Below are 15,550 nucleotides of genomic sequence, written 5' to 3' on the forward strand. Positions count from 1 at the left end.
CAGTTTCTGAGGAATGATTGTGTTGATTGCTGCACTGAAGTCTATGAACAGCATTCGAACGTACGTGTCTTTTTTGTCCAGGTGGGTTAGGACCAGGTGGAGGGTGATGCCAAACATACAATATCCACTACATCCCATCCTACTTGTCATCTCCTCAAAGAATTCCAACAAATTTGTCAGGCAAGATTTTCCCTCAAGGAAACCATGCTGACTTTGTACTATCTGGTCCTCTGTCACCAAGTACTCCGTAACCTCATCCTTAACAATTGACTCCAACATCTTCCCAACCACTGAGGTCAAGCTAACTGGTCTATAATTTCCTTTCTGCTGCCTTCCTCCTTTCTTAAAGAGGGGAGTGACAGTTCCAATTTTCCAGTCCTCTGGCACCATGCCAGAGTCCAGTGATTTGAAAGATCATTACTAATGCCTCCACAATCTCTACCACTGCCTCTTTCAGTACCCTGGGGTGTAGTTCATCTGGTCTGGGTGACCTACATGTACTCTTAGGTCTTCCAGCTTTTTGAGCATCTTTACTTTTACTTTATTGTCGCCGATCAATTGATACTAGAGTGTACATCACCACAGTGATATTTGATTCTGCGCTTCGCGCTCCCTGGAGTACAAATTGATAGTAAATATTAAAAATTTAAATTATTTATCATAAATAGAAAATAGAAAAGGGAAAGTAAGGTAGTGCAAAAAAACTGAGAGGCAGGTCCGATTATTTGGAGGGTACAGCCCAGATCCGGGTCAGGATCCGTTCAGCAGTCTTATCACAATTGGAAAGAAGCTGTTCCCAAATCTGGCCGTACGAGTCTTCAAGCTCCTGAGCCTTCTCCTGGAGGGAAGAGGGATGAAAAGTGTGTTGGCTGGGTGGGTCGTGCCCTTGGTTATCCTGGCAGCACTGCTCCGACAGTAACAGTAACTGCACTCCCTTCTCTTCCCTCATACTCTTCAACATCTGGCACACTGCTAGGGTGTTCCAAAGTGAAGAGTAATGCAATAACTCATTTAGTTCATCGGCCATCTTCTTGGCCCGTTATTATTTCTCCAGCCTCATTTTCTAGTAGTCCTATATCCACACTCATCTCTTTTATTTTTTTTTACATAATTGAAAAAGCCTTTACTATCCCCTTTTATACTGTTTGCTAACTTGCTTTCATATTTCATCTTTTCTATCCTAATGATTCCTTTAGTTGCTCTCTGTAGAGTTTTAAAAGCTTCCTAATCATCTATCTTCCCACTAATTTTTGCTTTGTTGTATGTCCTCTCTTTTGCTTTTACATTCGCTTGGCTTCCTTTGTCAGCCACATTTGTATAATTTTGAAATTTGAGCATTTTTTCATTTTTTGAATACATCAATCCTGCACCTTCCTCATTTTTCCTATAAACTCACACCATTGCTGCTCTGCTGTCATCCTTGCCAGCATCTCCTTCCAATTTACTTTGGCCAATACCTCTCTCATACCACTGTAATTTCCTTTACTCCACTGAAATACTGCCACGTCAGACTTTAATCTCAAATCTCAAGTTGAACTCAAGTTGGGCTCAGAGTTTAAAGTAAATTTATTATCAAAGTACATATACTATACTGCCTTGAGATTCATTTTAGTAGTCATTCACTAGATCAAAGAAATACAACAGAATCAAGAAAACTACACAGAGTGATAAACATCAAAGTGCAAAAACGAATAAAGTAAATAAATATTATTTGAAATAGATTTGTCAAGTCCCTAGAGTGAGAGATGAGATTGTGGAATCAGCCCAGTGTTGAGGTGAGTGAAGTTAGCCTGAAGGGTAGTGACTGTCCAGGAACTCAGTACTATGGAACCTAAGGCTCCTGTACTTTGTGATGGAAGCAGGGAGAACAGAGCATGGCCTATACGGTGGGGGCTTTTGATGAAGGATGCAGCCTTCTTGTGGAAGCTGTCCTTCTAGATGTACTCAATGGTGGAAGGGTTTCCCTGTGATAGACTGGGCTGTGGGCTTTTCCATTATTGGGCATCAGTGCTTCCACACCAGGCCATGATAGAACCAGTCAGGACACTGTGCACCTACAGAAGTTTGTCAGGGGTTCTAAGAAAGTACAGGCACTGCAGTGCCTTCTTTGTAATGGCACTTATATGATGGTCCCAGGACAGATCCTCTGAAATGGTAATGCCAAGGAATTTAAAATTACTTATCCTTCTCCACCTCTGTTCCCCTCATGAGGACTAGTTCATGGACCTCCGGTTTCCTTCTCTTGTAGTCAATAATCAGTCTTCTGAATTGGCATGGGTTTTCAATCTTCCTCCTTCTGCCAATTTGTCACTGCCTTTGATTTGGCCAACAAAAGTGATAAGTTTTCAGAAAATTTAAATATGGTACTGGAGCTGAAATTAACCTCACAATTATAAGTATAAAGCGAGTAGAGCAGGGGACTAAGCACGTAGCCTTGTGGTGCTCCTGTACCCATGGTGATTGTGGAGGAGATGTTGCCAGTCCAAGCAGGGATAACCGCAGGGTAGCAATGGCAAGAGAAAATTGAGTATGCAGTTGCACAAGGTATTGAGATCTAGATCTTGGAGCTTATTAATTAGTTTTGAGGGGTGATAACATTGAATGCTGAGCTGTAGTCAATGAAGGGCATCCTAATTCAATGAAGAGCATTCAGATATTCCTGGGCTGAGTGAAAGACCAACGAAATGGCATCTGCCGTTGACCATTTGTGATGGTCAAGTCACTCCTTGGGCAGATGTTGACATATTTCATGATCAACCTCTCAAAGCACTTCATCACAGTGGATGTAAGTGCTGCTGGACGGTAGTCACTGAGGCAAGTTACCAAGTTCTTCTGCTGACTAGGGTTGTCAACTTTCTCACTCCCAAATAGGGACAAAAGTAGCAGTCAAATACGGGACACTTTTGTTTACCCCGAGAAAGACTATCATGACCATGAAGCCTTGCGCGGGCACCTGTGTGTGCATGCGTGTATGTGCTAATTTTTTTCTACAAATCAGTTTTGGCTTAATCTTCCCGAATCTGTTAAGTGAAACAACACTGTACATACATTATTTCTACTTTATATAGGCTGTGTATTTATCATATCATTCCTGCTTTTACTATATGTTAGTGTTATTTTAGGTTTTATGTGTTATTTGGTAGGTTATTTTTTGGGTCTGGGAACTCTCAAAAATTTTTCCCATATAAATTAGTGGTAATTGCTTCTTCGCTTTACGCCATTTCAGCTTACGAATGGTTTCATAGGAACGCTAAGGAACACTCTACCTTAGCGGGGGAAATACGGGACAAGGGCGGTCCTGTATGGGACAAACCAATTTAGTCCAATATACGGGATGTCCCGGCTAATACGGGGCAGTAGGCAACCCTAAGTATGACTGAAGCAATTGGGTACCTCAGACTGCCGAAGCTGGAGGTTAAAGATGTCAGTGAACACTCCAGCCTGATGATCATCACAGGTCTTCAGTACATGACCACGCATGGCCAGATGCTTTCCATTGGTTCACCCCCTTTACGTCATCACCATCAACCATGCATTTGTACTAATCCTGTATTTTACTCTCCTCACACTCTCGTTGACTCCCACCGCAACATTACCACATACCTACACACTTTGGCCAGTTAACCTACCAAGCCGTCCATCTTTGGGACTTGAAAGGAAACCAGAGCACCCAGGGGTGACTGTGCTGTCAACGGAAGAACATGCAAACAGCACCGGAGTTGGGTCGGAACCTATGGCCACTACTGTGCAAGGTAGCAGCTCCATCAGCTGCACCCTCTGCTCCACCCTCCGCTCTGTAGATTGCAAGAGAGTGAGGAGTGAGGAGTTTCACTCGGTGCTAGATTACCAGCTGAGGAGTATCAGTGGCAGTCAATTAGAACTGAGAAAAACAGAATTTTTTTCTTTCAGAGGGCGGCAATTTACTGGAATGTTCTACCCCACTGAGCTACAGGGGTTAGATGAGTAGGGGCCTTTCAGGGAGATAACATCCTGAAGGAGCAGGGAATTGAGTGCTTTGTGGAGCAAACACATTCAAGGAGCAGAGGTCAGGGTGAGATCAGCCATGAGGTTACAGAATGATGAGGCAGGCTCGAGGGCCTGAGTGGCCTACTCCTGATCCTTTGCTCTTGAAAAAAATTCAGAGGAATATCTCTGTGTGACTTCTGTTAGTCAGAGGAATATCTCTGTGTGACATCTAACTTAGTACAAACTGGAGATCAAATCAGGAGCCTCCATCCTGTCAGTCAGCTGGGTTAACTGTCAGGGGACCTGCTGTATGAAGAGAGTGGGTTGCTGTGATCAGGAAATCAGTGTTGAAACACGCTCTGCAGCATGTTAAAAATTAATGCTCTATCTCAAATGTAGCAAGAATCCAAAAGAGACTCTGAATTTGCCAAGCTGACTAAATAATACATGGATTGTCACCAGACAAGAGAGTGGGAGTGGGCCATCATTGGAAGTAAAGCGTGATCTATTCCTAAAGAGGTTTGTGTGACATAGCTTCAGCACGATGAGTGATGAATTTGGAATGCTGTGGTCAGTGGGATACTTTTCAGCTTTCCTCTTCTACATGATTAGAGAAAAATATTTGTTACGATCGGCTGGGTTCCAGCTGCAGAAAGCTGGCATTCTCCACATCTCATTTCCAAGATCCTCAAGGGAATTTCAAAACTTGTTCACAGTTTTTATAATTCACATACATTGCCAGTCTTCACCTTTCCCATCACCCCTTCAGTGGACATCTGTGGCACCTGCAGTCAGAGCTGCTGTCTCACAGCTCCCGTAACCAGGCTCAGTCCTGATCCGTCATTGTTGGTGTACAAACAGGCCCTTCAGCCCACCACATCTCTGTTGACCACCATGCCTATCTATAGTTGTGTGCCTGTATTAATTCCATATCCTTCTTTTCCCTGCTTATTCAAGTACCTGCCACCTGCCTCTTGAAATGTTGTTGCTATTCCATCTCCACCACCTGTTCTGAAAGCTCAATGTGAAAAATTACCACTCAAGTCACATATAAACCTCCTAGCTCTTAGCTTAAACCTAGTTTTATACATGTATAATCATGCCAGCCTAGTTTTATACATGCCAATCATGGAAAACAGACTCTGGACACCTACCCTGTCTCTGCCTCTCAGAACTTTAGACAGCTCAATCGATCCCCCCTTATACCTCCTATCATCCAATCTGCTCTGATAATGCAAGACTTCCAATCCAGACAACACCGCTGGGAATATTTTGTTTGCCCTCTTAGTCACATCCTTCCTACAGTGTAGTCACCAGAAATGCACACATAGCTCGATGTTCAGTTTAGATTAGATTAGAGTAGATTCAACTTTATTGTCATTGTGCCGAGTACAGATACAAAGCCAATGAAATGCATTTAGCATCTGACCAGAAATGCAAAGAATAGTGTTATTTACAAAATAACTACGAATAAAAAAAGTGCTACAGCACACAAATATAAAAGTACTGAGACAGTACAATACGGATACAATACTGCTTAGCGCTGTGATGAGAGGTTCAGCAGGATCACAGCCTCAGGGAAGAAGCTCTTCCTGTGCCTGCTGGTGCGGGAGCGGAGGCTCCTGTAACGCCTACTGGATGGGAGGAGAGTAAAAAGTCCATGGTTAGGGCGAGATGCATCCCTGATAATGCTTTTCCCCCTGCCCAGGCAGCACTTATGGTAGATGTTCTCAATGGTGGGCAATTGGGTGCCGATAATCCACTGGGAAGTTTTCACCACACGCTGGCGTGCTTTGCGGTCCGATATGGGACAATTGCCATACCATACTGAGTATGCTCTCAATGGTACAGCGGTAAAAGTCTGTCAGTATCCTGGGAGAGAGGTGAACTTTCTTCATGCTCCGCAGGAAATAAAGGCATTGTTGTGCCTTTTTGATCAGGATGGAGGAGTTCAGGGACCAGGTGAGATCCTCGGAATTGTGGACACCAACACTTTGCACAGCTGTATCATGATGTGCAACGACCCAGCCAATGAAGTCAAGCACCACATGCCTTTCTCACCAGCCTGTCTACCTGTATTCCACTTTCAGGGAACTATGTACTCCGAGTTCAACACCACTCCACAGGGCTGTGGCAATTATTGTGTATGCCCTGGCCAGGTTTAACTTCACAAAATGTATCACTTTGAGTGGCAAATTTGATTTGCCATCATTGACAACCCTTCTCAATGTCCACTCTACCTTCAATGTTGGTGCTATCTGCAAACTTGCGAATCATGTCGCCTAAATTCTGTTCCAAATCTTTAATACATATGACACGGGGCCAGCACTCCAATGCCCAGAGGCCTCCAATGTCATCCTCTGCCTCCTATCACCAAGCCAATTTAATTTCCAATTAGCTAGCTACCCTGAGTCCTGTATAATCTAACCTTCTGGACCAGCCGTCCATGTAGGACATTATCAAAGACCTTGCAAGAGTCTATGTAGATAATGTCTACTACCCTGCTCTCATCAATCCTCTTGATAATCTCTTTAAAAACAGCCAGTCAAATTCATGAGATGCAATTTACCCACACACAAAGCCAGGATGACTGGCCCTAATCGGTACTTTTCAAATGTAAATAAATTCTGTCTCATAATCTTTCACAATAACATTCCCACCACTGATGAAAAGCTCATCAGCCTGTGGTTGCCTGGCTGAGTTTGTATGTTCTCTATGTGACTGTGTGGGTTTCCCGCAATGCAGTCGCTTACTCCCACATCGTCGTAAATTTCTCCCAGAATTAATCAAACAAGAGGAATTGATGAGTAGGTGTGAGTAAGAGAAGGTTGCGGGATACTGGGAAATAGGAGAGGGAAAAGGAACTGATGTGTTGCTTGGATGCCCGGCATCTGCAGATTCTCTCGTTTGTGCATGTTGATGAGACAGCTCTTCAGCTGTGGATATGAGTGGAATAGTCTTCCTCTGAGTTGCTGTAGGTGTAAGACTTCACCTCAGTATCAGGTATCAGATATCAGGTAGATACGGTAATGTGACCAGAATCATGATCAATAGTTCTGCACATCTTCCTTCCTCTATATACCCAGGTGAACAGATGGGTACAACAGACTGTCAAACAGTGTATTCCACTATAATTTACATCTCGTTGCACATAGTAACCAGTGATGTCCTTACAACAATATAACCTACATCGCTTAGAACTGACCACTTTTAAATTCAGATCCTGAAGCTTAGTCACTGAGAGCCTAAGGGAAAACGTGGCGAGATGGGTGAATTGATCTGATCTTGGAAAGGGCTGGCTGTGATATAGAGGGCCAAATGGCCTCTTTCAATGTGGAATGATTCTGCGATTGAATCAGCCTCTACCACCACCTCCACTGAAATGCCAAATCACAGGGCCAGTGAAATGTTATGTACTGAAATAGTTCTGCATGGAAGGAAGGGTATTGGCAGCCCGTCAGGTAGATACGGATATGAAGGAAGGGTGTTGGTAGCCCGTCAGGGTAGATACGGATATGAAGGTGCAGGATGCCGGTAGCCCGTCAGGGTAGATACAGATATGAAGGTGCAGGATGCTGGTAGCCCGTCAGGGTAGATACAGATATGAAGGAAGGGTGTTGGTAGCCAGTCAGGGTAGATACAGATATGAAAGTGCAGGATGCCAGTAGCCAGTCAGGGTAGATACAGATATGAAGGTGCAGGATGCTGGTAACCAGTCAGGTAGATACAGATATGAAGGTGCAGGATGCCGGTAGCCAGTCAGGGTAGATACGGATATGAAAGTGCAGGATGCCGGTAGCCAGTCAGGGTAGATACGGATATGAAGGTGCAGGATGCTGGTAGCCAGTCAGGGTAGATACGGATATGAAAGTGCAGGATGCTGGTAACCAGTCAGGTAGATACAGATATGAAGGTGCAGGATGCCGGTAGCCAGTCAGGGTAGATACGGATATGAAAGTGCAGGATGCCGGTAGCCAGTCAGGGTAGATACGGATATGAAGGTGCAGGATGCTGGTAGCCAGTCAGGGTAGATACGGATATGAAAGTGCAGGGTGCTGGTAGCCAGTCAGGGTAGATACGGATATGAAAGTGCAGGATGCCGGTAGCCCGTCAGGGTAGATACGGATATGAAGGTGCAGGATGCTGGTAGCCAGTCAGGGTAGATACAGATATGAAAGTGCAGGATGCCGGTAGCCAGTCAGGGTAGATACGGATATGAAGGTGCAGGATGCTGGTAGCCAGTCAGGGTAGATACGGATATGAAAGTGCAGGGTGCTGGTAGCCAGTCAGGGTAGATACGGATATGAAAGTGCAGGATGCCGGTAGCCCGTCAGGGTAGATACGGATATGAAGGTGCAGGATGCTGGTAGCCAGTCAGGGTAGATACAGATATGAAGGTGCAGGATGCCGGTAACCAGTCAGGGTAGATACGGATATGAAGGTGCAGGATGCTGGTAGCCAGTCAGGTAGATACGGATATGAAAGTGCAGGGGCACTCCTGAGTGCAGCTCAGCAAGTGTTGTGTGTTAGTGTACTCTTTCAGCTGAGAAGTTAAAATACCCGGGATGGAAGCCAAGCCCAGCCAGACAGAAACATGAATTATAGTTTTATCTTTTCATGTTACAGGTTTTCAATGCACCTAAGTCTAGGTAACCCCTGGGTCATTATCTAAATCATAATAAATTCTTCCTGTTTGGCAGGTTCACTCACTCAGCAGGAGGGTATGTCGACAGAGAGATGTGAAAAGTGCAAACAGAACAACGTATGTTAAACACCTCCAAGGCCAATTCACATTGTGGCCTCTGATGAAATAAACTTCATCTCAGCACATTGTCAAAAACTCTCCAGGGCAGGGGAGCTCACGGTAATCCATTAGCTAATGTCATTGTTCAGAAAATTAACAACCCATAACAAGAAAATGTGTTTTAAAATATAAACCATCAGGGTAATTTGTGCTGTGTGAATTGTGAATGTCAGTAGAAATAATTGTGCAACTATTCAAGACCAGAAGAGAGACTTGGCTTAACTACAGCATCTGTGTGAAATTTGCACCTTTCTCTGTGACTGCCTGGGTTTCACCCAAGTGCTTTGGTTTCACAGAAGCATAGAAAACCGACAGCACAATACAGGCCCTTTGGTCCACAATGCTGTACTGAACACATAGTTACTTTAGAAATAACCTAACCTAGGGTTACCCATAGCCCTCTATTTTTCTGAGCTCCATGTACCTATCCAGGAGTCTCTTAAAAGACCCTATTGTATCCACCTCCACCACCATCGCTATTCCACGCACTCACCACTCTCTGTGTAAAAAAACTTACCCCTGACATCTCCTCTGTACCTGCTTCCAAGCACGTTAAGACTATGCCCTCTCGTGCTAGCCATTTCAGCCCTGGGAAAAAGCCTCTGACCATCCACACGATCAATGTTTCCTCCCACATTCCAGAAAAGTGGATCAAGTGGTTAATCAGCCAGTGTAAATTGCTCCTACATATGTGAATGGCAAAATGGGGGGGGGGAATTGATCCAAGTGCGAGGGAGTCGTGTGACAGGGAAATAATTGAGTATTGGTACTAATGGGATTACTATTAGAGCTTACATGAAATTGATGGACTAAATGGCCTCCTTCTGTAATACGTTAAGAAAATATAATTTGAAAATAAATTGTGACAGGTGCTGAGATTAATGTCTACCGTTTTAGTTTCATGCTTGGTATGCCTTCCTGTGGTTCTCATACAGTGAGACTGTGTCGAAATGACACTTACCTAATCCACACCACAGTGACTGACTGGTCTCCTGAGATCCTGAAGAATTCAGATTCAAGCTGTAAAGAGATGGTATTATTAGTGGTGAAGACGATATTACCAAGTCTGATGCTACCTTTACTTAAAACATTGAATTCAGTGAGCCTGTCATGTGTGATACCATCACAAGCTTTTACAACTGGCATGCTGACTACAGCAAGTTGCTCAGGAATTGCACTCAGTGCAAAGTCCAGATCAGAACTTTGCACTGGTTATCACAAACTGGGTTCTACCGCACTAGTTATCCTGGGCAACAGGCTGCCACTAGGCTACATCAGCCGATCTACCAACCAATGTAATAAAGAAAAGCACAACATATTTTAGAAAACAAATGCCACTGAAATTCATAGCCTTTGCATCAACTGCCTATCCTCCAATATACCAGGTAAGGTAGCAGCAAACTGGCTGGGAGCGAATGCTGTGCTGTTATCGTCAAAGATAAACCTAGGACTATTGACAGTAAGTCTAACACCTGTGGCAGGGAAGTTACAGGAGTCATTTGAGTGATAAGGTGTACGTGCATTTAGAAACACGGTTTAATTAGGGGTAGCCAGCATGGATTTGTACATGGGTGATCATGTCTTATGAACTTTTTTGAGCTTGTTGATAATATGGCAAAACAAAAGGTGATGAGGCAGGTTTGCAGCCATGGTTTATATGGAATTCAGTAAGGTCTTTTCCACATCGTGAGTTGCTCTGGATGGTGAAAGCACATGGGACCCAGAAGAGCTGGCTAACTGGATACACAACCAGCTTGATAGTAGAAAGACCATATGACCTGAAGACATTGGAGCAGGATTAGCCCATTTGGCCATTCCATCATGGCTGAGTTATTATCCTTCTCAATCCCATTCTCCTGCCCTTTCCCCATAACTTTTGACGTCCTGGCTGATCAAGAACCTATTAAATTCTGCTTTAAATATACTCATTGACTTGGTCTCCACAGATGTCTGTGGCACTTAATTCCACAGATTCACCATCCACCGGCTGAAGAATACCTCCTCATCTCTGTTCTAAGTGGGCAGGCTTCTACTCTGAGGCTGTACCCTCTGGTCCTAGACTTCGGCACTATAGGAAACATCCTCTCCACTTCCACTCTATCTAAGGCTTTCAATATTCAACAGGTTTCAGTGAGATCCCCTCTCATTCTTCTGAACTCCAGTGAGTACAAACACAGAGCCATCAAACATCCCTCATATATTAACCCTTTCATTCCTGGAATTATTCTCGTGAACCTCCTCTGGACCCTCGATGGCAGTACGTCTTTTCTTAGATAAGAGGCCCAAAACTGCTCACAATACTCCAAGTGCAGTCTGACCAATGCCTTATAAAACCTTAACATCACATCCTTGCTCTTATAATCTAGTCCTCTGGAAATGAATGCTAACATTGCATTTGCCTTTCTTACCACCAACTCAACCCGCAAGTTAACCTTTAGGGAAATGTTCACATGGACTCCCAAAGTCCCTTTACACCTCTGAGTTTTGAATTTTCTCCCCAAGTAGAAAATAGTCTATCCCCTTATTCCTTCCACCAAAGTGCATGACCATACACTTCCCAACACTATGTATATCCAAAGTGCATGATCATACACTTCCCAACACTGTGTATGACCAAAGTGCATGACCATACAGTTCCCAACACTATGTTCCACTATCCATGTTGGTGTCTTTCCTGGACTCTTATCTTGTTAAAACAGTCTCATGTGCAGCACCTTGTCAAAGGTCTTCCGAAAATCCAAGTCAACAATGTTAACTGACTCTCCTTTCTCTATCTTGCCCATAATTTCCTCAAAGAAATCCAACAGATTTGTCAGGCAAGATTTCCTCTTAAGGAAACCATACTGACTTTTACAAACAAGAGCAAATCTGCAGATGCTGGAAATCCAAGCAACACACACAAAATGCTGGGGGTATTCAGCAGGCCAGACAGCACCTATTGAAAAGAGTAAACAGCTGATGTTTCAGACTGAGACCCCTCATCAGGACTGGAGTAAAAAAGATGAGAAGTCAGAGTAAGAAGGTGCAGGAGGAGAGAGAGAAACACAAAGTAGTAGGTGATAGGCGAAACTGGGGGAGGGGGAGGGGGAAGGGAAGGGATGAAGTGGAGAGCTGGGAAGTCGACTGGTGAAAGAGATAGAGGGCTGGAAAGGCCTCTATCGATGTTCATGCCATCAGGTTGGAGGCTACCCAGACAGAATACAAGTTGTTACTCCTCCAACCTGAGTGTGGCCTCATGGCAGCAGTAGACAAGGCTGACGTCAGAATGGGAATGGGAAGTGCCCACTGGGAGTTCCCGCTTTTTCTGGCAGAAGGAGCAGTCTCCCAATCTATGCTAGGTCTCACTGATATACAGGAAATATAATGACTTTCGCCTACTTTATCACGCACCTCCAAGTAGCCTGAAACCTCATCCTCAATAATGGACTCCAGCATCTTCCCAACCACTGAAGTTAGGCCAACTGGCCTATAATTTTCTTTCTTCTGCCTCCCTCCCTTCTTAAGGAGTGGAGTGACATTTTCAATTTTCCAATCCTCCGGATCCATTCCAGAATATACTGATTTTTTAAAAGATTAATACTAGTGCCTTCACAAACCCTTCAGCTACCTCTTTCAGAAGCCTGGAATGTAGTCCATCTGATCCAATGACTTATCTACCATTTTTCATATTATTGGCTAGCTTACCTTCATATTTCATCTTTTCTTTCCTTATGGTTCTTTTTTAGTTGCCTTCTATTGGTTTTTAAAAGCTTCCCAAATCATCTAACTTCCCACTAATTTTTGCTTATTATACGCCCTTTCTTTCCCTTTTATGCTGACATCCCTTGTCAGCCACAGTTGCCTTAGCCTCCCTTTAGAATGCTTCTTCATCTTTGGGATGCACTATGCTGCGCCTTGCAAATTTCCCTCAGAAACTCCAGCCATCGCTGTTCTGCCGTCATCCCTGCTAGTGGCCCCTTCCAATCAACTGGCCAGCTGGTTGTACAGGACAGTGGAGACGCTGCAATTAAGAGTATTGTGTATAGTTTTGGTCATTCTGTGATAGGAACGATGTTATTAAACCAGAAGGAATGTAGAAAAGATTTACAAGCCAGAGCTTGAGCAATTGAGTTGTTGGGGGACTTTTCACTGGCTAGAACTTTACTCTCTGGAGCAAAGGAATAGAAGCAATGTCATATACATTTATAACAACATCATGAGGAGCATGGATCAGGAAAATGCAGTCATCTTTCCCCCAGGATTAGGAATCAAGAACTAAAGAGAACAGTTTTCAGGTGGGGGGGGGGGAGAGGAGATCTAATTGGAGCTTGGGAGGCTACTTTTTTATGACACAAACAATGTTATCTATGTGGAATGAATTGCCAGAGGAAGTAGTTCAGGCAGGTACAATAAAAGCTTTTAAGAGACAGTTGGACAGGTCCATGGATAGGAAAGGCTTAGAGGGCTGTCGGACAAACACTAGCAAATGGGACTATCTTGGTCAGCATGGGCCATTTGGGCAGAAGGGCCTGTGTCCATGATCTCTGATTCCAAATATTTTTAAACCAACAAATTAACATCTCATTCTCTGTAATATGGAGAATGATGCTATTAATCACAGCAGGTTACTAAACAGGGTAAAGTGTGCATCCCTAAAGTATCAGCAAGATTTACAGTGGCCAGAAAAAACAATGACCTTGTGATTAACGAACTAACAGAGAATTTACAGCACAGACTGGCCATTTCAACCAACTATTCCTCTGCATAGTTAGTGTTTATTTATCCAATGTTACCTTCCAGTTCCTTTCCAATCACATTTCTCCTCAAATGCATTGTTCCCAATCACTTCAGATCCTCCCACATTGTAAGGAAGTTCCACATTCTCATTACCGATAAACAAACAAGTTTCTCCTCATTCCTAACAGAACACTTGCTTCAAAGAACATAGAGCAGTACAGGACTGTTAAGTTTTCAATGTGGTACCAACCTATTGCCTACTCCAAGATCAATCTAACCCTTCCCTCCTACATAGCTCATAACCTTCCACTTTTCTTTGATCCATGTGTCTATCAAAATGTCCCTGATGTATTAGCTTCTGCCACCAGCCCTGGCCGTGCATTCCAGGTCCCATCACTGTGTGTAAAAATCCTACCTCTGACATCTCCCCTAAACATTCCTCCAATCAACATAAAAGGATAACCCCTGGTATTAGCCATTGTCACCCTGGGGAAAAAGGCACTTGCTTGTCCACTCTAAGTCTCTTATCATTTTATACAATTTTATCAAGCTCTGTCTTATCCTCTTTCGCTGCGGAGAGAAAAGCCCTAGTTTTATGATCCCATCATATTTTTGAGGAACAGAGTTCTGGAAATTCTGCTGCTAGGGTCACCTCTAGATCTCTCTTAATAATTCTAATGCCCTAATATCACTTGGAGTAATGTGAGCAGGTTTGGGCCCATTATCCAAGAACAGATGTGCTGAAACTGGAGACAGTTCAAAGGGAGTTCACGAAAATGATTCCAGAATTGAATGACTTGTCATATGAAGAGAGTCTGATGGCATTGGGCCTGTATTCACTAGAATTCAGAAGAATAAGCTGTGACCTCATTGAAACCTATCGAATGATGAAAGGCCTTGATAGAGTGGATGTGGAGAGGATGTTTCCTATGTTGGGAGAGTCTTAAATCAGAGGATACAGCCTCAGAATAGAGGGACATCCTTTTAGGAAGCAGATGAGGACGAATTTCTTTAGCCAGGGAGTGGTGAACCTGTGGAATTCTTTGCCATATGCAACCGTGGAGGCCAAGTCTTTATGCATATTTAAGGCAAAGGCTGAGAGGTGCTTGATCGGTCAGGGCATGAAGGAATACGGGGAGAAGGCAGGAGTTGGGGCTGAGGAAAATTGGATCAACCATGATGAAATGGTAGAGCAGACTCGATGGGCCAAATGGCTTAATTCTGATCTTATGTTTCTTCCAACATAATAGGCCATTCAGCCTATCAAGCTTATGCTGGATCTCAGTGCTATCCCACCTTGCAACCTATTCTCTTCCTATTTGGTTTTCCTGTCACTCTAGCTTACAGCAAACAACTGACCACTTGTGCATCTCTGGGATGCAGGAGGAAATCAAAGCACACTACATGCAAACACAGGAAGAAGAAGCAGTCTCCACACCGACAGGATCTATGGTCGGGAATGAACATCGATCGCTGGAGCTGTGAAACTCAGCAGTCCTCAGCCTGCCCTTTTCTGGGGAAGGCCCCAGTATGTCTGTTTTTTCCTTAATATTCACAGAATTAGCACAGCCTGGATTGATAATCCATGATCCTGCTCAACTCACCGTGTCTATGATTCCTTCAGATATTTCTCTGAAAGATGCAGACTCAAAATCTTCTAGTTCTGGAGTGTACTCGATTGAATTTGTGAAGTTCACCAACACCCGGTAGTAAACTGGAAAGAGAAAAACAAGAACCTTTATTGATCAATAAACAGAGACGTTGGCCATACCACAAACTGCTTGTGATCCGGACCACCCTCAGACACACCAATTATCAAAGTCCTGGTACAGACACAGTATTTACAGGGTTTAAGGGGATTATGCAACTCTACACTGACAAACCAGAGGACAGGGTGAAACTGAGGTTGCCAGTGCTGACCACCAACTAAGCCAAATCTTTCTCAATGGTTATGGAGAGAGAAACAGCATGAAAGTGAATAGCAAGATCCAAAATTGTACAATGAAAGAATTGATGATGTCATGGGTCACTTCAGTATTGGGGAAGTGGGTGGTGGAACAGCTC

At 43.8% G+C, this 15,550-nt stretch overlaps 1 protein-coding gene across 7 annotated transcripts in view; it reads right to left on the reverse strand.

The window, feature by feature from the left end:
• The window catches only part of hspg2 (heparan sulfate proteoglycan 2), a 551,229-nt gene that overhangs the window by 353,426 nt on the left and 182,253 nt on the right, over nt 1-15,550 (reverse strand). For all 7 annotated transcript variants that reach the window (XM_072245063.1, XM_072245064.1, XM_072245068.1 and 4 more), the window contains 2 exons: nt 15,091-15,200; nt 9,732-9,790 (listed from right to left, as the gene is read on the reverse strand). In XM_072245063.1, the coding sequence (XP_072101164.1) occupies nt 9,732-9,790; nt 15,091-15,200 (169 nt within the window). The remainder of the gene's footprint in view (nt 1-9,731; nt 9,791-15,090; nt 15,201-15,550) is intronic.

The sequence above is a fragment of the Mobula birostris genome, chromosome 27 (assembly GCF_030028105.1).
Source record: "Mobula birostris isolate sMobBir1 chromosome 27, sMobBir1.hap1, whole genome shotgun sequence".
In the NCBI taxonomy this organism is placed as follows: domain Eukaryota; kingdom Metazoa; phylum Chordata; class Chondrichthyes; order Myliobatiformes; family Myliobatidae; genus Mobula; species Mobula birostris.